This window comes from Procambarus clarkii, chromosome 19 (assembly GCF_040958095.1).
Source record: "Procambarus clarkii isolate CNS0578487 chromosome 19, FALCON_Pclarkii_2.0, whole genome shotgun sequence".
NCBI classification, from domain to species: domain Eukaryota; kingdom Metazoa; phylum Arthropoda; class Malacostraca; order Decapoda; family Cambaridae; genus Procambarus; species Procambarus clarkii.
The window spans coordinates 45,443,455-45,469,963 of record NC_091168.1 but is presented as its reverse complement, the minus strand read 5'-3'; the positions used below and the strand labels follow the sequence as shown (position 1 = coordinate 45,469,963).

Here is a 26,509-nt window from a genome sequence, read left to right as displayed (position 1 = left end):
AGTAGCCAGAACTCACTTATCAGCCTACTATTCAAGGCCCGATTTGCCTAGTAAGCCAAGTTTTCCTGAATTAATATATTTACTATAATTTTTTTCTTATGAAATGATAAAGCAACCCTTTTCTCTATGTATGAAGTCAATTTTATTTTATTGGAGTTAAAATTAACGTAGATATATGACCGAACCTAACCAACCCTACCTAACCTAACCTAACCTATATTTATAGGTAAGGTTAGGTTAGGTAGCCAAAAAAAGCTAGGTTAGGTTAGGTTAGGTAGGTTAGGTAGACGAAAAAACATTAATTCATGAAAACTTGGCTTATTAGGCAAATCGGGCCTTGAATAGTAGGCTGAGAAGTGCGTTCTGGCTATTAGGTACGACATATATATATATATATATATATATATATATATATATACATACATATATATATATATATATATATATATATATATATATATATATATATATATGACAATGTCAGACCACGGAGGAAAAATGAAACAGGAAATTTCCTTAAGTACTTTCGTATATTAAATACATCTTCAGAAGGTCTTTAATATACGAAAGTACTTAAGGAAATTTCCTGTTTCATTTTTCCTCCGTGGTCTGACATTGTCACATTCTTAATCACGTGTTTATTTTCGTGATATACACACATATATATATATATATATATATATATATATTGGTGTATACTGGCAGCAGGTTTTCTTTAAAACATGTTTCATTGAATATAACCGCATATTCTGTATTTATTATTTTCTGGTTTAGGGCTTCTATCCCTCTAACTATTTTCTTAGCATCAGGGCTTAATTGAAATAGGAGTTCTCCAAAACTCATTTTCGTACTTTTAAGGTGAAGAAAAGAAGTGATTTACTATATAGTGTATTACACTTATTTGTATAATTTGCACGACGTTTCGAACCTCCATGGTTCATTCTCAAGTGAACAGATCTTACAATACTAGTTGATTTAATACCCGCATTAGGATCTTGGGTTTTGTCTATTATGCAAGTATTCTTGTTCATAATAGACAAAACCCAAGATTCAAGAAGATTACAAATTCTTGAGGCAATTCACATAAGAATAGAGCGACCTACCATGAACACCCAAATCACGGTACTATTTACTCTACCCACCATGAGAGTAAGGACAAGACAAGAACATATCGATGCCAACACAGAAGACAATGTCCAACATAACAGGCCAATTACACTGGATTAATCTTTGTGTTTAGATAGGAGATGCCTCGTATGGGCCAATAAGCCTTCTGCAGCCCCTATGTTTATCCCTTATGTATCCCCCCATGTTTTCACCTTCATTGTATTATCACCTGACCTAATGCGGGTATAAAATCAACTAGTATTGTAAGATCTGTTCACTTGAGAATGAACCATGGAGGTTCGAAACGTCGTGCAAATTATACAAATAAGTGTAATACACTCTATAGTAAATCACTTCTTTTCTTCACCTTAAAAGTACGAAAATGAGTTTTGGAGAACTCCTATTTCAATTAAGCCCTGATGCTAAGAAAATAGTTAGAGGGATAGAAGCCCTAAACCAGAAAATAATAAATACAGAATATGCGGTCATATTCAATGAAATATATATATATATATATATATATATATATATATATATATATATAAATATATATATATATATATATATATATATATATATATATATATATATATATATATATTTTTTTTTTTTTTTTTAACAAGAGTACCACCTCTAGCTGGAAGAAGGGGGACCCATAGCCTCGGAGGAAACCACGCATAACGCATTAGAGGGAATGTTTAGATCCCCCCCAATACAGTTTCTGTGTGCTTTTCTCCTACCACCCCCTTCCTTTTTTATTTTTTGTGCTTATATATGCTTTTGTGATATATATATATATATATATATATATATATATATATATATATATATATATATATATATATATATATATATATATATATATATATATATGTCATACCTAGTAGCCAGAACTCACTTCTCAGCCTACTATTCAAGGGCTGATTTGCCTAATAAGCCAAGTTTTCCTGAATTAATATATTTACTATAATTTTTTTCTTATGAAATGATAAAGCAACCCTTTTCTCTATGTATGAGGTCAATTTTTTTTTATTGGAGTTAAAATTAACGTAGATATATGACCGAACCTAACCAACCCTACCTAACCTAACCTAACCTATATTTATAGGTAAGGTTAGGTTAGGTAGCCAAAAAAAGCTAGGTTAGGTTAGGTAGGTTAGGTAGACGAAAAAACATTAATTCATGAAAACTTGGCTTATTAGGCAAATCGGGCCTTGAATAGTAGGCTGAGAAGTGCGTTCTGGCTATTAGGTACGACATATATATATATATATATATATATATATATATATATATATATATATATATATATATATATATATATATATATATATATATATATATATATATATATATATTAGTATATTTTGGTAGCTGTCTTTCCTGTAGACATATATTATTAAATATGACCGAAAAAGTAAGATTAATAATTCTAACACGAATTTTCTCAATCTTTCGTACATTACGCTTCACTGTTGGAGGTAAATCAAAAATCACTTCTCCAAAATTCATTTTTATTTCTAGTCTGACGCGACACGGGCGCGTTTCGTAAAACTTATTACATTTTCAAAGACTTCACAAATACACAACTGATTAGAACTTACGTATCTCCGATTTTATATCTACATTTGAGTGAGTTGGGAGGGGTGATGTGGCATTAACACAAGACAGAACAAGAGGGGATATTAATAGGGTATTAAAAGTATCAACACAAGACAGAACAGAAACAATGGGTATTGAATAGAAGTGTTTGTAGAAAGCCTATTGGTCCATATTTCTTGATGCTTCTATATTGGAGCGGAGTCTTGAGGTGGGTAGAATATAGTTGTGCAATAATTGGCTGTTGATTGCTGGTGTTGACTTCTTGATGTGTAGTGCCTCGCAAACGTCAAGCCGCCTGCTATCGCTGTATCTATCGATGATTTCTGTGTTGTTTACTATATATATATATATATATATATATATATATATATATATATATATATATATATATATATATTTTATTAAATATGACCGAAAAAGTAAGATTAATAATTCTAACACGAATTTTCTCAATCTTTCGTACATTATGCTTCACTGTTGGAGGTAAATCAAAAATCACTTCTCCAAAATTCATTTTTATTTCTAGTCTGACGCGACACGGGCGCGTTTCGTAAAACTTATTACATTTTCAAAGACTTCACAAATACACAACTGATTAGAACTTGCATTTCCATGATTTTATATCTACTTTTGAGTGAGGTGGGAAGGGTGATGTGGCATTACATTTGAGTGAGGTGGGAAGGATGATGTGGCATTAGAGGATATTAATAGGGTATTAAAAGTATCAACACAAGACAGAACACGAAACAATGGATATTGAATAGAAGTGTTTGTAGAAAGCCTATTGGTCCATATTTCTTGATGCTTCTATATTGGAGCGGAGTCTTGAGGTGGGTAGAATATAGCTCCAATATAGAAGCATCAAGAAATATGGACCAATAGGCTTTCTACAAATACTTCTATTCAATATCCATTGTTTCGTGTTCTGTCTTGTGTTGATACTTTTAATACCCTATTAATATCCTCTAATGCCACATCATCCTTCCCACCTCACTCAAATGTAATGCCACATCACCCTTCCCACCTCACTCAAAAGTAGATATAAAATCATGGAAATGCAAGTTCTAATCAGTTGTGTATTTGTGAAGTCTTTGAAAATGTAATAAGTTTTACGAAACGCGCCCGTGTCGCGTCAGACTAGAAATAAAAATGAATTTTGGAGAAGTGATTTTTGATTTACCTCCAACAGTGAAGCATAATGTACGAAAGATTGAGAAAATTCGTGTTAGAATTATTAATCTTACTTTTTCGGTCATATTTAATAAAATATGTCTACAGGAAAGACTGCTACCAAAATATACTAATATATATATATATATATATATATATATATATATATATATATATATATATATATATATATATATATATATATATATATATATATATATATATATATATATATATATATATATATATATATATATATATATATTGTGACGATAATCTCTTTCAAGAGAGATTGAGCCTGCTCATCCCTACATCATTACGTCTTTAAAGTACAAGATACTATATAGAAGATACGTCCACCAGTATCGCCAAACGTTTTGCCAGGAAGCAAATCGTACCATGCACACCCCTACACCTGCTACAGCCGCCGTAACCAGCAAACTGCTTATACTCCATCTGCCTGTTGCTGATTGGCTGGTGTCTTGCCGCACCTGCACTCACCACCACCAAGCGTCGACGTCTGGGCAGCAGCACGCCGTACTCGTCAGAATATCTTTGTGCTCCATGGATATATATATATATATATATATATATATATATATATATATATATATATATATATATATATATATATATATATGTATATATATATATATATATATATATATATATATATATATATATATATATATATATATATATATATATATATATATATACATATATATATATATATATATATATATATATATATATATATATATATATATATATCCATGGAGCACAAAGATATTCTGACGAGTACGGCGTGCTGCTGCCCAGACATATATATATATATATATATATATATATATATATATATATATATATATATATGCTATTGAATTCTTTCAGAGTTGGATGGAAGTGTTAATCTCAAATATCAGAAACCTTTATTTACAAGGAAAGGTTAAGAGAACTTATCTTACATTCACTTCAGAGTTGAGGGAAGGTGTATTTCCAACTGTCAAACCAAGTCAGAACTCAAAGGAATGGTTTTAAAATGGAGAAACTTATCTATTAAATGGATTTAGGAAAATATTGGATAGGCAACACGGTTAAATATACGTGTGTACAATTATTAACTACTATTATCAAGGTTAACGACTTACTAAGTTTTAACGAAACACGATATGAGCTTCAACGAAGTTGGAACGTCCTTGCTTATGCAGAATTATTAACATGTTGTGTTTTGTTGGGCAGGTTGCACGGCTCTACTCAATGCAGCGAGGGCTGGCAAACAGTCTTGTGTGGAGACACTGCTTCAAGCTGGTGCTGACCCCAACCCTCCAAACTACAAAGGATTATCACCACTGCACTTTGCTACCTTAAATAAGCAAATAGAAATTATGAGGCTATTAGTGAACACTGCCAATTGTGACCGCCATGCTACTGATAACGAACAGAGAACAGCACTACACATGGCAGCCAGTAGTGGAGCTCTAGAGGAGATGCAGTACTTGGTGTTGGACGCTTGTCTCGACCGCAATGCTAGGGACAACAAGGGATACACACCTCGAGATGAGGCAAGGCTGGCAGGTCAACACCTTGCAGAATGGTGGCTGAAGAAGACACCTCGCTCTGACCTTGCTGCTGATATACCACAACTGGAAATAATGGTAAGTGCTTGTGAGATGTGACGTGTTGGCGTCTCCTCTCCTATACCCTTTCTTTTATGTTAAGGACCTGCCACCAGCACCTTTCCAATTTCCTTTCCCGATCCTACTCTCTCCCAAGAACTCCCACCTTCATTTTGGTCAACTGCTCCCTCCTAGACCCTTTGCACCTATCCGTTAGCTCCTCTCTTATTCTTCTTTCCCAACCCTCTCAGAATATAACTCAACATATAAATGCAAGGGCTTAAAATTTAGCAATATATATATATGTTTATATATATATATATATATATATATATATATATATATATATATATATATATGCGGAAAATCCACAGAGAAATATGAAATGAGGTGCAAATCTCTGTGGATTTTCCGCATAAAATGATCAATGTTTTGTGATCGTCAATTGCATATATATATATATATATATATATATATATATATATATATATATATATATATATATATATATATATATATATATATATATATATGCGAACAAGCCTGAATGGTCCCCAGGACAATATGCAACTGAAAACTCACACCCCAGAAGTGACTCGAACCCATACTCCCAGGAGCAACGCAACTGGTATGTACAAGATGCCTTAATCCACTTGACCATCACGACCGGACAAAATAAGGTGATAGCCGAGGCTATTTGAACCACCCCACCGCCGGCACTCGGATAGTAATCTTGGGCATAGCATTTTACCAAATCACCTCATTCTTTGGGGCACACGTGAGGAACACAAATGCGAACAAGCCTGAATGGTCCCCAGGACAATATGCAACTGAAAACTCACACCCCAGAAGTGACTCGAACCCATACTCCCAGGAGCAACGCAACTGGTATGTACAAGATGCCTTAATCCACTTGACCATCACGACCGGACAAAATAAGGTGATAGCCGAGGCTATTTGAACCACCCCACCGCCGTTCAAATAGGTTCAAATAGCCTCGGCTATCACCTTATTTTGTCCGGTCGTGATGGTCAAGTGGATTAAGGCATCTTGTACATACCAGTTGCGTTGCTCCTGGGAGTATGGGTTCGAGTCACTTCTGGGGTGTGAGTTTTCAGTTGCATATTGTCCTGGGGACCATTCAGGCTTGCTCGCATTTGTGTTCCTCACGTGTGCCCCAAAGAATGAGGTGATTTGGTAAAATGCTATGCCCAAGATTACTATCCGAGTGCCGGCGGTGGGGTGGTTCAAATAGCCTCGGCTATCACCTTATTTTGTCCGGTCGTGATGGTCAATTGGATTAAGGCATCTTGTACATACCAGTTGCGTTGCTCCTGGGAGTATGGGTTCGAGTCACTTCTGGGGTGTGAGTTTTCAGTTGCATATTGTCCTGGGGACCATTCAGGCTTGTTCGCATTTGTGTTCCTCACGTGTGCCCCAAAGAATGAGGTGATTTGGTAAAATGCTATGCCCAAGATTACTATCCGAGTGCCGGCGGTGGGGTGGTTCAAATAGCCTCGGCTATCACCTTATTTTGTCCGGTCGTGATGGTCAAGTGGATTAAGGCATCTTGTACATACCAGTTGCGTTGCTCCTGGGAGTATGGGTTCGAGTCACTTCTGGGGTGTGAGTTTTCAGTTGCATATTGTCCTGGGGACCATTCAGGCTTGTTCGCATTTGTGTTCCTCACGTGTGCCCCAAAGAATGAGGTGATTTGGTAAAATGCTATGCCCAAGATTACTATCCGAGTGCCGGCGGTGGGGTGGTTCAAATAGCCTCGGCTATCACCTTATTTTGTCCGGTCGTGATGGTCAAGTGGATTAAGGCATCTTGTACATACCAGTTGCGTTGCTCCTGGGAGTATGGGTTCGAGTCACTTCTGGGGTGTGAGTTTTCAGTTGCATATTGTCCTGGGGACCATTCAGGCTTGTTCGCATTTGTGTTCCTCACGTGTGCCCCAAAGAATGAGGTGATTTGGTAAAATGCTATGCCCAAGATTACTATCCGAGTGCCGGCGGTGGGGTGGTTCAAATAGCCTCGGCTATCACCTTATTTTGTCCGGTCGTGATGGTCAAGTGGATTAAGGCATCTTGTACATACCAGTTGCGTTGCTCCTGGGAGTATGGGTTCGAGTCACTTCTGGGGTGTGAGTTTTCAGTTATATATATATATATATATATATATATATATATATATATATATATATATATATATATATATATATATATATATATATATATATATATATATATATATATATAAGTATATTTTGGTAGCAGTCTTTCCTGTAGACATATATTATTAAATATGACCGAAAAAGTAAGATTAATAATTCTAACACGAATTTTCTCGATCTTTCGTACGTTTCTTTTCACTGTTGGTGGTAATTCAAAAATCAATTCTCCAAGATTCATTTTTATTTCTAGTCTGACGCGACACTTGAGCGCGTTTCGTAAAACTTATTACATTTTCAAAGACTTTAGTTTACACATACACAACTGAATAGAACTTACTCATCTTCGATTTGTTTATATCTACATTTGAGTGAGGTGGATGGGGTGAGGTGGTATTAATAGGGTATTAAATTCCTAAACACAAGACAGAACACGAAACAATGGGTATTGAATGGAAGTGATTGTAGAAAGCCTATTGGTCCATATTTCTTGATGCTTCTATATTGGAGCGGAGTCTTGAGGTGGGTAGAATATAGTTGTGCATTAATTAGCTGTTGATTGCTGGTGTTGACTTCTTGATGTGTAGTGCCTCGCAAACGTCAAGCCGCCTGCTATCGCTGTATCTATCGATGATTTCTGTGTTGTTTACTAGGATTTCTCTGGCGATGGTTTGGTTGTGGGAAGAGATTATATGTTCCTTAATGGAGCCCTGTTGCTTATGCATCGTTAAACGCCTAGAAAGAGATGTTGTTGTCTTGCCTATATACTGGGTTTTTTGGAGCTTACAGTCCCCAAGAGGGCATTTGAAGGCATAGACGACGTTGGTCTCTTTTAAAGCGTTCTGCTTTGTGTCTGGAGAGTTTCTCATGAGTAGCCTGGCCGTTTTTCTGGTTTTATAGTAAATCGTCAGTTGTATCCTCTGATTTTTGTCTGTAGGGATAACGTTTCTATTAACAATATCTTTCAGGACCCTTTCCTCCGATTTATGGGCTGTGGAAAAGAAGTTCCTGTAAAATAGTCTAATAGGGGGTATAGGTGTTGTGTTAGTTGTCTCTTCAGAGGTTGCATGGCGTTTCACTTTCCTTCTAATGATGTCTTCGACGAAACCATTGGAGAAGCCGTTATTGACTAGGACCTGCCTTACCCTACAGAGTTCTTCGTCGACTTGCTTCCATTCTGAGCTGTGGCTGAGAGCACGGTCGACATATGCGTTAACAACACTCCTCTGGTACCTGTCTGGGCAGTCGCTGTTGGCATTTAGGCACATTCCTATGTTTGTTTCCTTAGTGTAGACTGCAGTGTGGAAACCTCCGCCCTTTTCCATGACTGTTACATCTAGAAAGGGCAGCTTCCCATCCTTTTCCATCTCGTAAGTGAAACGCAGCACGGAACTCTGCTCAAATGCCTCCTTCAGCTCCTGCAGATGTCTGACATCAGGTACCTGTGTAAAAATGTCGTCAACATACCTGCAGTATATGGCCGGTTTCAAGTTCATGTCGACTAAGACCTTTTGCTCGATGGTACCCATGTAGAAGTTTGCAAACAGGACACCTAGGGGAGAACCCATGGCGACCCCATCTACTTGCTTATACATGTGCCCATCCGGGCTCAAGAAGGGTGCCTCTTTAGTACAAGCTTGGAGTAGTTTCCTCAGAATATTTTCTGGTATGTCAAGAGGAGTACAAGCTGGATCACGATACAAAAAAAAATATTCTGAGGAAACTACTCCAAGCTTGTACTAAAGAGGCACCCTTCTTGAGCCCGGATGGGCACATGTATAAGCAAGTAGATGGGGTCGCCATGGGTTCTCCCCTAGGTATCCTGTTTGCAAACTTCTACATGGGTACCATCGAGCAAAAAGTCTTAGTCGACATGAACTTGAAACCGGCCATATACTGCAGGTATGTTGACGACATTTTTACACAGGTACCTGATGTCAGACATCTGCAGGAGCTGAAGGAGGCATTTGAGCAGAGTTCCGTGCTGCGTTTCACTTACGAGATGGAAAAGGATGGGAAGCTGCCCTTTCTAGATGTAACAGTCATGGAAAAGGGCGGAGGTTTCCACACTGCAGTCTACACTAAGGAAACAAACATAGGAATGTGCCTAAATGCCAACAGCGACTGCCCAGACAGGTACAAGAGGAGTGTTGTTAACGCATATGTCGACCGTGCTCTCAGCCACAGCTCAGAATGGAAGCAAGTCGACGAAGAACTCTGTAGGGTAAGGCAGGTCCTAGTCAATAACGGCTTCTCCAATGGTTTCGTCGAAGACATCATAAGAAGGAAAGTGAAAAGCCATGCAACCTCTGAAGAGACAACTAACACAACACCTATACCCCCTATTAGACTATTTTACAGGAACTTCTTTTCCACAGCTCATAAAACGGAGGAAAGGGTCCTGAAAGATATTGTTAATAGAAACGTTATCCCTACAGACAAAAATCAGAGGATACAACTGACGATTTACTATAAAACCAGAAAAACGGCCAGCCTACTCATGAGAAACTCTCCAGACACAAAACAGAACGCTTTAAAAGAGACTAACGTCGTCTATGCCTTCAAATGCCCTCTTGGGGACTGTAAGCTCCAAAAAACCCAGTATATAGGCAAGACAACAACATCTCTTTCTAGGCGTTTAACGATGCATAAGCAACAGGGCTCCATTAAGGAACATATAATCTCTTCCCACAACCAAACCATCGCCAGAGAAATCCTAGTAAACAACACAGAAATCATCGATAGATACAGCGATAGCAGGCGGCTTGACGTTTGCGAGGCACTACACATCAAGAAGTCAACACCAGCAATCAACAGCCAATTATTGCACAACTATATTCTACCCACCTCAAGACTCCGCTCCAATATAGAAGCATCAAGAAATATGGACCAATAGGCTTTCTACAAACACTTCTATTCAATATCCATTGTTTCGTGTTCTGTCTTGTGTTGATGAAATTAATACCCTATTAATACTCTTGTTCTGTCTTGTGTTGATGAAATTAATACCCTATTAATACCACATTTTGTTCTGTCTTGTGTTAATGCCACATCACCCCTTCCACCTCACTCAAATGTAGATATAAAATCGGAGATGCGTAAGTTCTATTCAGTTGTGTATTTGTGAACTAAAGTCTTTGAAAATGTAATAAGTTTTACGAAACGCGCTCGTGTCGCGTCAGACTAGAAATAAAAATGAATTTTGGAGAATTGATTTTTGATTTACCTCCAACAGTGAAGCGAAATGTACGAAAGATTGAGAAAATTCGTGTTAGAATTATTAATCTTACTTTTTCGGTCATATTTAATAATATATGTCTACAGGAAAGACTGCTACCAAAATATACTAATATATATATATATATATATATATATATATATATATATATATATATATATATATATATATATATATATATATGTCGTACCTAATAGCCAGAACGCACTTCTCAGCCTACTATTCAAGGCCCGATTTGCCTAATAAGCCAAGTTTTCATGAATTAATATTTTTTCGTCTACCTAACCTACCTAACCTAACCTAACCTAGCTTTTTTTGGCTACCTAACCTAACCTTACCTATAAATATAGGTTAGGTTAGGTTAGGTAGGGTTGGTTAGGTTCGGTCATATATCTACGTTAATTTTAACTCCAATAAAAAAAAATTGGCCTCATACATAGAGAAAAGGGTTGCTTTATCATTTCATAAGAAAAAAATTATAGTAAATATATTAATTCAGGAAAACTTGGCTTATTAGGCAAATCGGGCCTTGAATAGTAGGCTGAGAAGTGAGTTCTGGCTACTAGGTACGGCATATATATATATATATATATATATATATATATATATATATATATATATATATATATGTCGTACCTAATAGCCAGAACTCACTTCTCAGCCTACTATGCAAGGCCCGATTTGCCTAATAAGCCAAGTTTTCATGAATTAAAGTTTTTTCGTCGACCTAACCTACCTAACCTAACCTAACCTAGCTTTTTTTGGCTACCTAACCTAACCTTAGCTATATATATAGGTTAGGTTAGGTTAGGTAGGGTTGGTTAGGTTCGGTCATATATCTACGTTAATTTTAACTCCAATAAAAAAAATTGACCTCATACATAGTGAAAAGGGTAGCTTTATCATTTCATAAGAAAAAAATTATAGTAAATATATTAATTCAGGAAAACTTGGCTTATTAGGCAAATCGGGCCTTGAATAGTAGGCTGAGAAGTGAGTTCTGGCTACTAGGTACGACATATATATATATATATATATATATATATATATATATATATATATATATATATATGTCGTACCTAGTAGCCAGAACTCACTTTTTGGCCTACTATTCAAGGCCCGATTTGCCTAATAAGCCAAGTTTTCATGAATTAATGCTTTTTCGACTACCTAACCTACCTAACCTAACCTAACCTAACTTTTCCGGCTACCTAACCTAACCTAACCTATAAAGATAGGTTAGGTTAGGTTAGGTAGGGTTGGTTAGGTTCGGTCATATATCTGCGTTAATTTTAACTCCAATAAAAAAAAATTGACCTCATACATAATGAAATGGGTAGCTTTATCATTTCATAAGAAAAAAATTAGAAAAAATATATTAATTCAGGAAAACTTGGCTTATTAGGCAAATCGGGCCTTGAATAGTAGGACAAAAAGTGAGTTCTGGCTACTAGGTACGACATATATATATATATATATATATATATATATATATATATATATATATATATATATATATATATATATATATATATATATATATATATATATATATATATATATATGTCGTACCTAGTAGCCAGAATGCACTTCTACGCCTACTATTCAAGGCCCGATTTGCCTAATAAGCCAAGTTTTCCTGAATTAATATATTTTCTCTAATTTTTTTCTTATGAAATGATAAAGCTACCCATTTCATTATGTATGAGGTCAATTTTTTTTTATTGGAGTTAAAGTTAACGTAGATATATGACCGAACCTAACCAACCCTACCTAACCTAACCTAACCTATCTTTATAGGTTAGGTTAGGTTAGGTAGCCGAAAACGTTAGGTTAGGTTAGGTTAGGTAGGTTAGGTAGTCGAAAAAACATTAATTCATGAAAACTAGGCTTATTAGGCAAATCGGGCCTTGCATAGTAGGCTGAGAAGTGAGTTCTGGCTACTAGGTACGACATATATATATATATATATATATATATATATATATATATATATATCTACATTTGAGTGAGGTGGGAAGGGTGATGTGGCATTACATTTGAGTAAGGTGGGAAGGATGATGTGGCATTAGAGGATATTAATAGGGTATTAAAAGTATCAACACAAGACAGAACACGAAACAATGGATATTGAATAGAAGTGTTTGTAGAAAGCCTATTGGTCCATATTTCTTGATGCTTCTATATTGGAGCGGAGTCTTCCGCTCCGCTCCAATATAGAAGCATCAAGAAATATGGACCAATAGGCTTTCTACAAACACTTCTATTCAATATCCATTGTTTCGTGTTCTGTCTTGTGTTGATACTTTTAATACCCTATTAATATCCTCTAATGCCACATCATCCTTCCCACCTTACTCAAATGTAATGCCACATCACCCTTCCCACCTCACTCAAATGTAGATATAAAATCAGGGAAACGCGAGTTCTAATCAGTTGTGTATTTGTGAAGTCTTTGAAAATGTAATATATATATATATATATATATATATATATATATATATATATATATATATATATATATATATATATATATATGTCGTACCTAGTAGCCAGAACGCACTTCTCTGCCTACTTTGCAAGGCCCGATTTGCCTAATAAGCCAAGTTTTCATGATTTAATTGTTTTTCGACGACCTAACCTACCTAACCTAACCTAACCTAACTTTTTCGGCTACCTAACCTAACCTAACCTATAAAGATAGATTAGGTTAGGTTAGGTAGGGTTGGTTAGGTTTGGTCATATATCTATGTTAATTTTAACTCCAATAAAAAAAAATTGACCTTATACATAATGAAATGGGTAGCTTTATCATTTCATAAGAAAAAAATTTGAAAAAATATATTAATTCAGGAAAACTTGGCTTATTAGGCAAATCGGCCCTTGCATAGTAGGCTGAGAAGTGCGTTCTGGCTACTAGGTACGACATATGTATATATGTATATATATATATATATATATATATATATATATATATATATATATATATATATATATATATATATATATATATATATATATATATATATATATATATATATATATATATATATATATATATATATATATATTTATATATATATATATATATATATATATATATATATATATATATATATATATATATATATATATATATATCAGACCACGGAGGAAAAATGAAACAGGAAATTTCCTTAAGTACTTTCGTATATTAAATACATCTTCAGAAGGTCCAAAAGGTCCAAACCTTCTGAAGATGTATTTAATATACGAAAGTACTTAAGGAAATTTCCTGTTTCATTTTTCCTCCGTGGTCTGACATTGTCACATTCTTAATCACGTGTTTATTTTCGTGATATACACACATATATATATTGTGACAATAATCTCCTTCAAGAGATTGAGCCTGCTCTTCCCTCCACAAACCCGTCGTTGGAATTATATAAAACGACTATGGAAGACATGTCCAACAATGGCAACAACACCAGCAAGGCTTGCCAGGGTGAGCAAAACGTATGCAGCCAGCCACCTGTTCGGACCCAAACCACCAAACTACATGTTGATCGCTACCGGCTCCGCTGATTGGTCGCCGGTCTGGCTGCACCTGCACTCGCCCCCCCATACTACTTGATGTCTGGGGTCGCCCCAACCTCGGACTTCAGAATGTTCAGTGCTCTCGTGGTCACCACTCCTCCCAGCTAGACTCTAGCGTGTACTGAGAGAGGTGGTGGCTTTAAGCCAATATTCCAGCACCTCCCATTTTACTTTGTATTGCACTTCTTGTTATTTTGCCTTAACGTAACTTTTCATTGTGTCATCTAATTATTCTTATTATTTTGATTGATTTTATTATAAGAATTTGTTTGTGCATTTTATTCATGTTTTGATTTATTTAACGTAATTAAAATTTCATTGTTAAAGTTTACTTGTGTTTTGTGTGTCTTCTCCTTACCTTACCACAGACGAAGTTCCAGTTTTTTCTATTTTTTTTTATAACTATGTGACGAGGCCATACCCCTAGCCTTAAACAGCCGAACACCAACGCGTTACCGTCACAAGTTATATGGGGGCCTGTCCTAGGAGCTTCACTCAGGTACTGGTGCCAAGTGGTAATTTATGGTAAGCGTATTTAACTTTGTTAACGTAGCTTTACTATTTTTCATTCAATTTCATTTTTTATAAGGTGCGGTGTATTGTGCATTACGAGAGTAACATAGTGAAGGTGAGACAACTTTGGATTACGTGGTGACTGTAGGCCGCAGTCATACTCTTAATTGGTCATCTCTCCCTCCTTGTTATTACTCGTGTTTACCATCTATGTCCCTTGAATATTTCTCATTCTGACAGATCATCATATTGGTACCCTGGTACTGTGGTCTGCCCCGGGTCAAGAGTACCCAATCTTCTGCAATCTGACTGTAGGAGGACAAAGAGGGCCATAGTTCCTCTAGCTCGAACTTTAGTTGCTGAATTGGGACCTCAGCAGCAGTTCTCGTCACCAGTTGACACCTCGCACCCCTACACGTCAGTCAGAGATGATGATACATACAACGGTAGGGAATTAGCTTATTTTTTCAGAGCACAAAAGTTCGCTAATTCTGTAAGTATCATATTAAATTCAGTGGGAAAAACTTGCTTTATGTCCTATAGAGACTTGGCAAGGTATGCCTACATCCTTGGACTACCAATTTTACTTTTGAAGCATTTAACTGTTTCATTTGTTTTCGAAACTCTGTTTCACTTGTTAGTAGGATTTTCTTGCCCTTATTCTCTTACATGAGTACCGGGTACAAGATTTCCTGCGCCCTTGATTTAATTTAATCAATTAATATCTTTCACTTAACGTTAATTGTTAAAGATCACACAGGATAGGTACCAGTTGCCACGTTGTCCTGTTTCTGACATTTCACTATTGAATATTCGTGTACCTTTGTTTGCTAATTTCACCATGTTTCGTCTCCAAACTTTCCGTGCAAATCCAGCAGGTGAAATAGGAACTTTAAGTCGTGCCAAGAGGACTGAATTACAAACTCTTGCACATGAGTATCAACTAGAAGTTCCCTACCAAGCCAACAAAAATGACCTACACAACCTGTTGCTGGATTACTATTTAGAGCAAGGTAAGATAGACTCTGAAACTCATGAAACTTACTATATTGCAGATAAAACTGACTTGGCAACGATGAAACTTAAACTAGAGCTGGCTAGGATTGAACGTGAGCAGCAAAGGGAAGCCCGCGAACAACAAGAACGAGCGGCTGCCATACGGAGGGAAGAACAAGAACGAGAAATCACCCTCAGAGAACGCGAAGCTGCTTTGAGGAGAGAAGAACACGAACGAGGACTCGCCCTCCAAGAACGTGAGGTTGCACTACTCCAGGAGCGGGAACGAGTACAGCTTGAAACCAAACGACGCGAGTTGGAGATACAACGCGAACATGACAAGCAACAAGCAACTCTGGCTCTAGAGTGTCGTCAACGTGAAATCGCCTTGGAAACTTCACACTTCACTCAACGCCAACAAGCTACTGCCAATCTTCCCGTCAGTTTTAATATATCACATGCAAGTAAGTTAATGCCATCCTTTGTAGAAGCAGAAGTTGATGTGTTTTTCACCACCTTTGAAACCCTTGCTAATCAACTCAGTTGGCCTGTCGACCAATGGGCCACACTTCTCAGAGTCCATCTTACAGGTAGAGCTGCAGTCACACTCAGTACTTTGGCGTCTGAGAATGACTACCACACTCTGAAACAAGCAGTGTTGGACGCCTACCTACTTTCCACAGAAAGTTATAGAAGGAAATTCCGTGACCACCTGAAGGCAAGTACCACTACCTTCCTTGAGTTTGCTAACACGAAACGGAGGTATTTCATGAAATGGCTGGAAGCAGCACATGTCTCTACTTTTACAGAACTCGTCAACCTGATGCTTGTTGAAGAATTCTTGAGACGTGTGCCACCTCCTGTCCGCCTCTACTTAGCAGATAAAGAAGAAACCGACTACCTGAAGTGTGCTAAGTCGGCTGACACTTACAGCCTCATCCACCGGCTGACACCTGAACCATCCTCCAGTAAGAAGTCGTGGTACAGTTACGAGAAGGTGAGCCCCGATCAAGCTGGTTCACAACTGTACTGCAAGTATTGTAGACTCTATGGACATACCATAGACAAGTGTGGTAAGTCTCAATACAAGGGAACCACTGACCAACAAAGACCCAAACCAACTCCTCCTAAGTCCGGTAAGCCTGTGATGAATGTTGGTGTTAATGTTAATGATCTTTCTCTTTTCAGTAACCACCTGTATACTGGAACTGTCTCTGCCAACGGTTCAAATCCGGAGGGACGTTTCAAATTGAAGATCTTGAGGGACACAGCGGCTCTACAATCGATCATCTTGAAGTCGGCTGTGCCCAACATAGTCTACACCGGGGAAACAGTCTTCATCACTGACCTCACTGCTACCACTCCATACCCTCTCGCCAGAGTCCACCTGGATTGTCCCTACGTGAACAGAGAAGTCCAAGTCGCCGTCAGGGAAAAGCCTTTTCCCATGCCTGGAGTGCAACTTCTCCTAGGCAACGACTTGGCAGAAGACCTGCAACCGACCAACCTGATCGTCATGGACAAACCCCAGGTGTGTAACTCTGTGCCAATAAATCCTATTCTTGAGTATGTTCCAGCAGAGGTTCAAGAGAGTGATGAAGTTTCTCCTCCGGTTCTCGTGACCACCCGTGCACAAGCCGCACGTCCACAGCCAGCTGACTCTACTGCTACCGCTGTCCCTCAAGACCCTCAGAGACTCCCCCCGCATCTGACCAAGTTGGAGTTCCGTAAGTTGCAGAGGGAAGATCTTACTTTAACACCATTGTTTTTCCAGGTTGAGACTCAACCCGACAGTATTCCTGGGTTCTTCCTAGAGAACGACTTGCTCTACCGCAGATATAGACCCAGTAAACTGAAGGAGGAGGACGATTGGGCCAACATCGAACAACTTGTGATTCCCACCAGCCTGCGGCCCACTATTCTACACCTGGCCCACGGAGCATTCTCCCACTACGGCTTCAACAAGACTTACCATGGGATTCGTCAAGACTACTACTGGCCAGGTATGGTAAATAACGTCAAACAGTACGTAAAACAGTGTCATACATGTCAGATGGCAGGCAAACCGAACGTCTCCATTCCCAGAGCACCACTGATTCCCATACAGGTGCCTGCGGAACCTTTCCACAGACTCATAATAGACTGTGTTGGTCCTTTACCTCGGACCAGTTCAGGTAACGCCTACATCCTAACCATCCTGTGTCCTACCACCAGATTTCCCATAGCAGTTCCAGTGAAGAACATCACGGCTGCTACGGTTATCAAACATCTATTGAAGATCTTCACTCAATACGGATTTCCCAGGGAGATTCAAAGTGACTGTGGCACCAACTTCACCAGTGATCTCTTCAAAAGGACACTGGAGGAGTTCAACATCAAACAGGTACTGTCCAGCCCCTATCATCCTGCTTCACAGGGTTCTCTTGAACGTAGTCATCAGACCATCAAAGCACTCTTGAAAAAGTTTTGTAGTGAAACCTCAAAGGATTGGGATAAGCAGATTGACCTAATAATGTGTATTTTCAGAAGTCTCCCCAATGAGTCCCTAGGAGTATCTCCTTATGAGATGCTCTACGGCCGTAAGTGCCGTACTCCCCTTAAGGCTTTCAAAGACTCTCTCAGAGATGCCACCTTCAGTGAGCATCAGAATGTGCCCCAGTTTCTTCAAAACCTTCAACACATTCTAGAGAGAGTCCACCGCTTTGCCCATAATAATCTATTGAAAGCCCAGGTGAGAATGAAGACTCATTACGACCAGACCAGCAAAGTAAGAAAATTCAAGCCGGGAGACTTCGTCCTTGCCTATTTTCCTATCCCAGGTTCACCTTTACAAAACAGGTTTTCAGGACCCTACTGCGTCAAAGAGTGCAGGAATAATAACAATTATGTGATAGAGACTCCAGATAGGCGGCGGAAGACCCAGCTGTGCCACGTCAACCTCCTGAAGCAATATAATGGTACTCCTCCCACTGTCTTGATTAACTATTCTACTTTCACAGAACCCTACATCCACAGTGAGACCTTCCCGGCTTCTCCTCCCGAAAGCACTGACAAGGAGTCAGCGCTTTCTAATTCTGAAATCCTTAATGATCTTCCCAAATACTTTCAGGATAATCATAGTGCACCTCTCGTCAAGATCTTCAGAGAACATCAAGAGTTGTTCAGAGATGATCCCCAAGAGTGTAATGTTACCCAGCACGACATCCAACTGCTCCCCGACACCCGGCCGATTCGTCAACCCTTCTACCGAATCAGCCCGAGCAAGAAGGAAGTCATGCGTGCTGAGGTGCAATACCTCTTGGATCATGGACTGGCTACACCTTGTGAGTCCCCCTGGGCCTCACCCTGTATCTTGGTGCCCAAACCCCAAGGTAAGGTGCGGTTGTGCACTGACTATCGTAAACTGAACTCTGTCACTGTCAAGGATGCTTACCCCTTGCCAAGGATAGATGACATCCTTGATGCCATTGGTAGTGCCCAGTACTTGTCCCAAGTGGACTTGCTTAAGGGGTACTATCAAGTGTGTCTAACGGAGCGCGCTAAAGAGATATCTGCTTTCATCACTCCTTTTGGACTTTTCAGATATGAACGCCTTCCTTTCGGACTATGTAATGCCCCGGCCACCTTTCAAAGAGCTGTCAACCGTGTCATCCAGGGCTTGGATAACACCTACGCCTACCTGGACGATATCGTCGTAGCCTCCAACTCCTGGAGTGATCATCTGCTCCAGCTGCGACGTCTGTTCTCAAAGCTCCTGACAGCCGGCCTCACCATCAACCTGGGCAAGTCCACTTTCGCGAAAGGTAAAGTGCGTTATCTGGGTCATGTTATTGGGAGTGGCAGCATAGCTCCGTTAGACTCACACACTCAAGCCATCCAACAGTATCCACAGCCTACCACCAGGAAGCAGCTCCTGCGCTTCCTTGGTCTTGCCTCTTACTACCGTAGGTTTGTGAGGAATTTCAGTACAGTCGCCACACCTCTAATTCTATTAACCAGTCCCAAGCAACGGTATAATTGGACCATACAGCAAACCGTTGCTTTTGAACAACTCAAATTCCTCCTCTGTTCTAACCCCATTCTCGCCTCTCCAGATATCACCAAGCCTTTCGTCCTTCATGTCGACGCCAGTGGTACCGGCGTTGGTGGTGTCCTGATGCAACAACGAGGCGAGGAAATTCTACCTGTCAGCTACTACAGCTACAAACTGAAACCACACCAGAGGAACTACAGCACTATTGAAAAGGAGCTACTATCCATCGTCCTGAACCTCCAACACTTCGCTCCGTACCTACAAGGCGCCAGGTCTACCACCATCTTCTCAGACCACAACCCTCTCCGCTTCCTACATCAAGCCCAATTCACCAACCAGCGTCTTCTACGATGGGCTCTGTATTTACAAGACTTCAACCTGGAGATCCGCTATATCAAGGGTTCTGACAACACCATAGCCGATGCCCTCTCCAGAGTTTATGAAGTAGAAGCGACTCCATCCATTACTCCACCACATAACGACGTACTTCTTCCAGAACCGCAGGCTTCGGGGGAGAGTTGTGACAATAATCTCCTTCAAGAGATTGAGCCTGCTCTTCCCTCCACAAACCCGTCGTTGGAATTATATAAAACGACTATGGAAGACATGTCCAACAATGGCAACAACACCAGCAAGGCTTGCCAGGGTGAGCAAAACGTATGCAGCCAGCCACCTGTTCGGACCCAAACCACCAAACTACATGTTGATCGCTACCGGCTCCGCTGATTGGTCGCCGGTCTGGCTGCACCTGCACTCGCCCCCCCATACTACTTGATGTCTGGGGTCGCCCCAACCTCGGACTTCAGAATGTTCAGTGCTCTCGTGGTCACCACTCCTCCCAGCTAGACTCTAGCGTGTACTGAGAGAGGTGGTGGCTTTAAGCCAATATTCCAGCACCTCCCATTTTACTTTGTATTGCACTTCTTGTTATTTTGCCTTAACGTAACTTTTCATTGTGTCATCTAATTATTCTTATTATTTTGATTGATTTTATTATAAGAATTTGTTTGTGCATTTTATTCATGTTTTGATTTATTTAACGTAATTAAAATTTCATTGTTAAAGTTTACTTGTGTTTTGTGTGTCTTCTCCTTACCTTACCACAGACGAAGTTCCAGTTTTTTCTATTTTTTTTTATAACTATGTGACGAGGCCATACCCCTAGCCTTAAACAGCCGAACACCAACGCGTTACCGTCACAATATATATATATATATATATATATATATAACTGAAAACTCACACCCCAGAAGTGACTCGAACCCATACTCCCAGAAGCAACGCAACTGGTATGTACAAGACGCCTTAATCCACTTGACCATCACGACCGGACAAAATGAGGTGATAGCCGAGGCTATATGAACCACCCCACCGCCGGCACTCGGATAGTTATCTTGGGCATAGCATTTTACCAAATCACCTCATTCTTTGGGGCACACGTGAGGAACACAAATGCGAACAAGCCTGAATGGTCCCCAGGACATATGCAACTGAAAACTCACACCCCAGAAGTGACTCGAACCCATACTCCCAGAAGCAACGCAACTGGTATGTACAAGACGCCTTAATCCACTTGACCATCACGACCGGACAAAATGAGGTGATAGCCGAGGCTATATGAACCACCCCACCGCCGGCACTCGGATAGTTATCTTGGGCATAGCATTTTACCAAATCACCTCATTCTTTGGGGCACACGTGAGGAACACAAATGCGAACAAGCCTGAATGGTCCCCAGGACATATGCAACTGAAAACTCACACCCCAGAAGTGACTCGAACCCATACTCCCAGAAGCAACGCAACTGGTATGTACAAGACGCCTTAATCCACTTGACCATCACGACCGGACAAAATGAGGTGATAGCCGAGGCTATATGAACCACCCCACCGCCGGCACTCGGATAGTTATCTTGGGCATAGCATTTTACCAAATCACCTCATTCTTTGGGGCACACGTGAGGAACACAAATGCGAACAAGCCTGAATGGTCCCCAGGACATATGCAACTGAAAACTCACACCCCAGAAGTGACTCGAACCCATACTCCCAGAAGCAACGCAACTGGTATGTACAAGACGCCTTAATCCACTTGACCATCACGACCGGACAAAATGAGGTGATAGCCGAGGCTATATGAACCACCCCACCGCCGGCACTCGGATAGTTATCTTGGGCATAGCATTTTACCAAATCACCTCATTCTTTGGGGCACACGTGAGGAACACAAATGCGAACAAGCCTGAATGGTCCCCAGGACATATGCAACTGAAAACTCACACCCCAGAAGTGACTCGAACCCATACTCCCAGAAGCAACGCAACTGGTATGTACAAGACGCCTTAATCCACTTGACCATCACGACCGGACAAAATGAGGTGATAGCCGAGGCTATGTGAACCACCCCACCGCTGGCACTCGGATAGTTATCTTGGGCATAGCATTTTACCAAATCACCTCATTCTTTGGGGCACACGTGAGGAACACAAATGCGAACAAGCCTGAATGGTCCCCAGGACATATGCAACTGAAAACTCACACCCCAGAAGTGACTCGAACCCATACTCCCAGAAGCAACGCAACTGGTATGTACAAGACGCCTTAATCCACTTGACCATCACGACCGGACAAAATGGGGTGATAGCCGAGGCTATATGAACCACCCCACCGCCGGCACTCGGATAGTTATCTTGGGCATAGCATTTTACCAAATCACCTCATTCTTTGGGGCACACGTGAGGAACACAAATGCGAACAAGCCTGAATGGTCCCCAGGACATATGCAACTGAAAACTCACACCCCAGAAGTGACTCGAACCCATACTCCCAGAAGCAACGCAACTGGTATGTACAAGACGCCTTAATCCACTTGACCATCACGACCGGACAAAATGAGGTGATAGCCGAGGCTATATGAACCACCCCACCGCCGGCACTCGGATAGTTATCTTGGGCATAGCATTTTACCAAATCACCTCATTCTTTGGGGCACACGTGAGGAACACAAATGCGAACAAGCCTGAATGGTCCCCAGGACATATGCAACTGAAAACTCACACCCCAGAAGTGACTCGAACCCATACTCCCAGAAGCAACGCAACTGGTATGTACAAGACGCCTTAATCCACTTGACCATCACGACCGGACAAAATGAGGTGATAGCCGAGGCTATATGAACCACCCCACCGCCGGCACTCGGATAGTTATCTTGGGCATAGCATTTTACCAAATCACCTCATTCTTTGGGGCACACGTGAGGAACACAAATGCGAACAAGCCTGAATGGTCCCCAGGACATATGCAACTGAAAACTCACACCCCAGAAGTGACTCGAACCCATACTCCCAGAAGCAACGCAACTGGTATGTACAAGACGCCTTAATCCACTTGACCATCACGACCGGACAATCACCTCATTTTGTCCGGTCGTGATGGTCAAGTGGATTAAGGCGTCTTGTACATACCAGTTGCGTTGCTTCTGGGAGTATGGGTTCGAGTCACTTCTGGGGTGTGAGTTTTCAGTTGCATATGTCCTGGGGACCATTCAGGCTTGTTCGCATTTGTGTTCCTCACGTGTGCCCCAAAGAATGAGGTGATTTGGTAAAATGCTATGCCCAAGATAACTATCCGAGTGCCGGCGGTGGGGTGGTTCATATAGCCTCGGCTATCACCTCATTTTGTCCGGTCGTGATGGTCAAGTGGATTAAGGCGTCTTGTACATACCAGTTGCGTTGCTTCTGGGAGTATGGGTTCGAGTCACTTCTGGGGTGTGAGTTTTCAGTTGCATATGTCCTGGGGACCATTCAGGCTTGTTCGCATTTGTGTTCCTCACGTGTGCCCCAAAGAATGAGGTGATTTGGTAAAATGCTATGCCCAAGATAACTATCCGAGTGCCGGCGGTGGGGTGGTTCATATAGCCTCGGCTATCACCTCATTTTGTCCGGTCATGATGGTCAAGTGGATTAAGGCGTCTTGTACATACCAGTTGCGTTGCTTCTGGGAGTATGGGTTCGAGTCACTTCTGGGGTGTGAGTTTTCAGTTGCATATGTCCTGGGGACCATTCAGGCTTGTTCGCATTTGTGTTCCTCACGTGTGCCCCAAAGAATGAGGTGATTTGGTAAAATGCTATGCCCAAGATAACTATCCGAGTGCCGGCGGTGGGGTGGTTCATATAGCCTCGGCTATCACCTCATTTTGTCCGGTCGTGATGGTCAAGTGGATTAAGGCGTCTTGTACATACCAGTTGCGTTGCTTCTGGGAGTATGGGTTCGAGTCACTTCTGGGGTGTGAGTTTTCAGTTGCATATGTCCTGGGGACCATTCAGGCTTGTTCGCATTTGTGTTCCTCACGTGTGCCCCAAAGAATGAGGTGATTTGGTAAAATGCTATGCCCAAGATAACTATCCGAGTGTCGGCGGTGGGGTGGTTCATATAGCCTCGGCTATCACCTCATTTTGTCCGGTCGTGATGGTCAAGTGGATTAAGGCGTCTTGTACATACCAGTTGCGTTGCTTCTGGGAGTATGGGTTCGAGTCACTTCTGGGGTGTGAGTTTTCAGTTGCATATGTCCTGGGGACCATTCAGGCTTGTTCGCATTTGTGTTCCTCACGTGTGCCCCAAAGAATGAGGTGATTTGGTAAAATGCTATGCCCAAGATAACTATCCGAGTGCCGGCGGTGGGGTGGTTCATATAGCCTCGGCTATCACCTCATTTTGTCCGGTCGTGATGGTCAAGTGGATTAAGGCGTCTTGTACATACCAGTTGCGTTGCTTCTGGGAGTATGGGTTCGAGTCACTTCTGGGGTGTGAGTTTTCAGTTGCATATGTCCTGGGGACCATTCAGGCTTGTTCGCATTTGTGTTCCTCACGTGTGCCCCAAAGAATGAGGTGATTTGGTAAAATGCTATGCCCAAGATAACTATCCGAGTGCCGGCGGTGGGGTGGTTCATATAGCCTCGGCTATCACCTCATTTTGTCCGGTCGTGATGGTCAAGTGGATTAAGGCGTCTTGTACATACCAGTTGCGTTGCTTCTGGGAGTATGGGTTCGAGTCACTTCTGGGGTGTGAGTTTTCAGTTGCATATGTCCTGGGGACCATTCAGGCTTGTTCGCATTTGTGTTCCTCACGTGTGCCCCAAAGAATGAGGTGATTTGGTAAAATGCTATGCCCAAGATAACTATCCGAGTGCCGGCGGTGGGGTGGTTCATATAGCCTCGGCTATCACCTCATTTTGTCCGGTCGTGATGGTCAAGTGGATTAAGGCGTCTTGTACATACCAGTTGCGTTGCTTCTGGGAGTATGGGTTCGAGTCACTTCTGGGGTGTGAGTTTTCAGTTGCATATGTCCTGGGGACCATTCAGGCTTGTTCACATTTGTGTTCCTCACGTGTGCCCCAAAGAATGAGGTGATTTGGTAAAATGCTATGCCCAAGATAACTATCCGAGTGCCGGCGGTGGGGTGGTTCATATAGCCTCGGCTATCACCTCATTTTGTCCGGTCGTGATGGTCAAGTGGATTAAGGCGTCTAGTACATACCAGTTGCGTTGCTTCTGGGAGTATGGGTTCGAGTCACTTCTGGGGTGTGAGTTTTCAGTTGCATATGTCCTGGGGACCATTCAGGCTTGTTCGCATATATATATATATATATATATATATATATATATATATATATATATATATATATATATATATATATACATCAAGAAGTCAACACCAGCAATCAACAGCCAATTATTGCACAACTATATTCTACCCACCTCAAGACTCCGCTCCAATATAGAAGCATCAAGAAATATTGACCAATAGGCTTTCTACAAACACTTCTATTCAATATCCATTGTTTCGTGTTCTGTCTTGTGTTGATACTTTTAATACCCTATTAATATCCTCTAATGCCACATCATCCTTCCCACCTCACTCAAATGTAATGCCACATCACCCTTCCCACCTCACTCAAAAGTAGATATAAAATCAGGGAAATGCAAGTTCTAATCAGTTATATATATATATATATATATATATATATATATATATATATATATATATGTCGTACCTAGTAGCCAGAACGCACTTCTCAGCCTACTATGCAAGGCCCGATTTGCCTAATAAGCCAAGTTTTCATGAATTAATTGTTTTTCGACTACCTAACCTACCTAACCTAACCTAACCTAACTTTTTCGGCTACCTAACCTAACCTAACCTATAAAGATAGGTTAGGTAGGGTTGGTTAGGTTCGGTCATATATCTACGTTCATTTTAACTCCAATAAAAAAAAATTGACCTCATACATAATGAAATGGGTAGCTTTTTCATTTCATAAGAAAAAAATTAGAGAAAATATATTAATTCAGGAAAACTTGGCTTATTAGGCAAATCGGGCCATGCATAGTAGGCTGAGAAGTGTATTCTGGCTACTAGGTACGACATATATATATATATATATATATATATATGTCGTACCTAGTAGCCAGAACTCACTTCTC

General features: G+C 40.4%; 1 protein-coding gene across 1 annotated transcript in view; it reads left to right on the top strand.

Moving 5' to 3' along the window:
- LOC123752215 (uncharacterized) overlaps positions 1-26,509 on the top strand; it is a 535,987-nt gene that overhangs the window by 235,459 nt on the left and 274,019 nt on the right. The window contains exon 7 of the mRNA XM_069327530.1: positions 5,122-5,537. Coding sequence (XP_069183631.1) covers positions 5,122-5,537 — 416 coding nt within the window. The remainder of the gene's footprint in view (positions 1-5,121; positions 5,538-26,509) is intronic.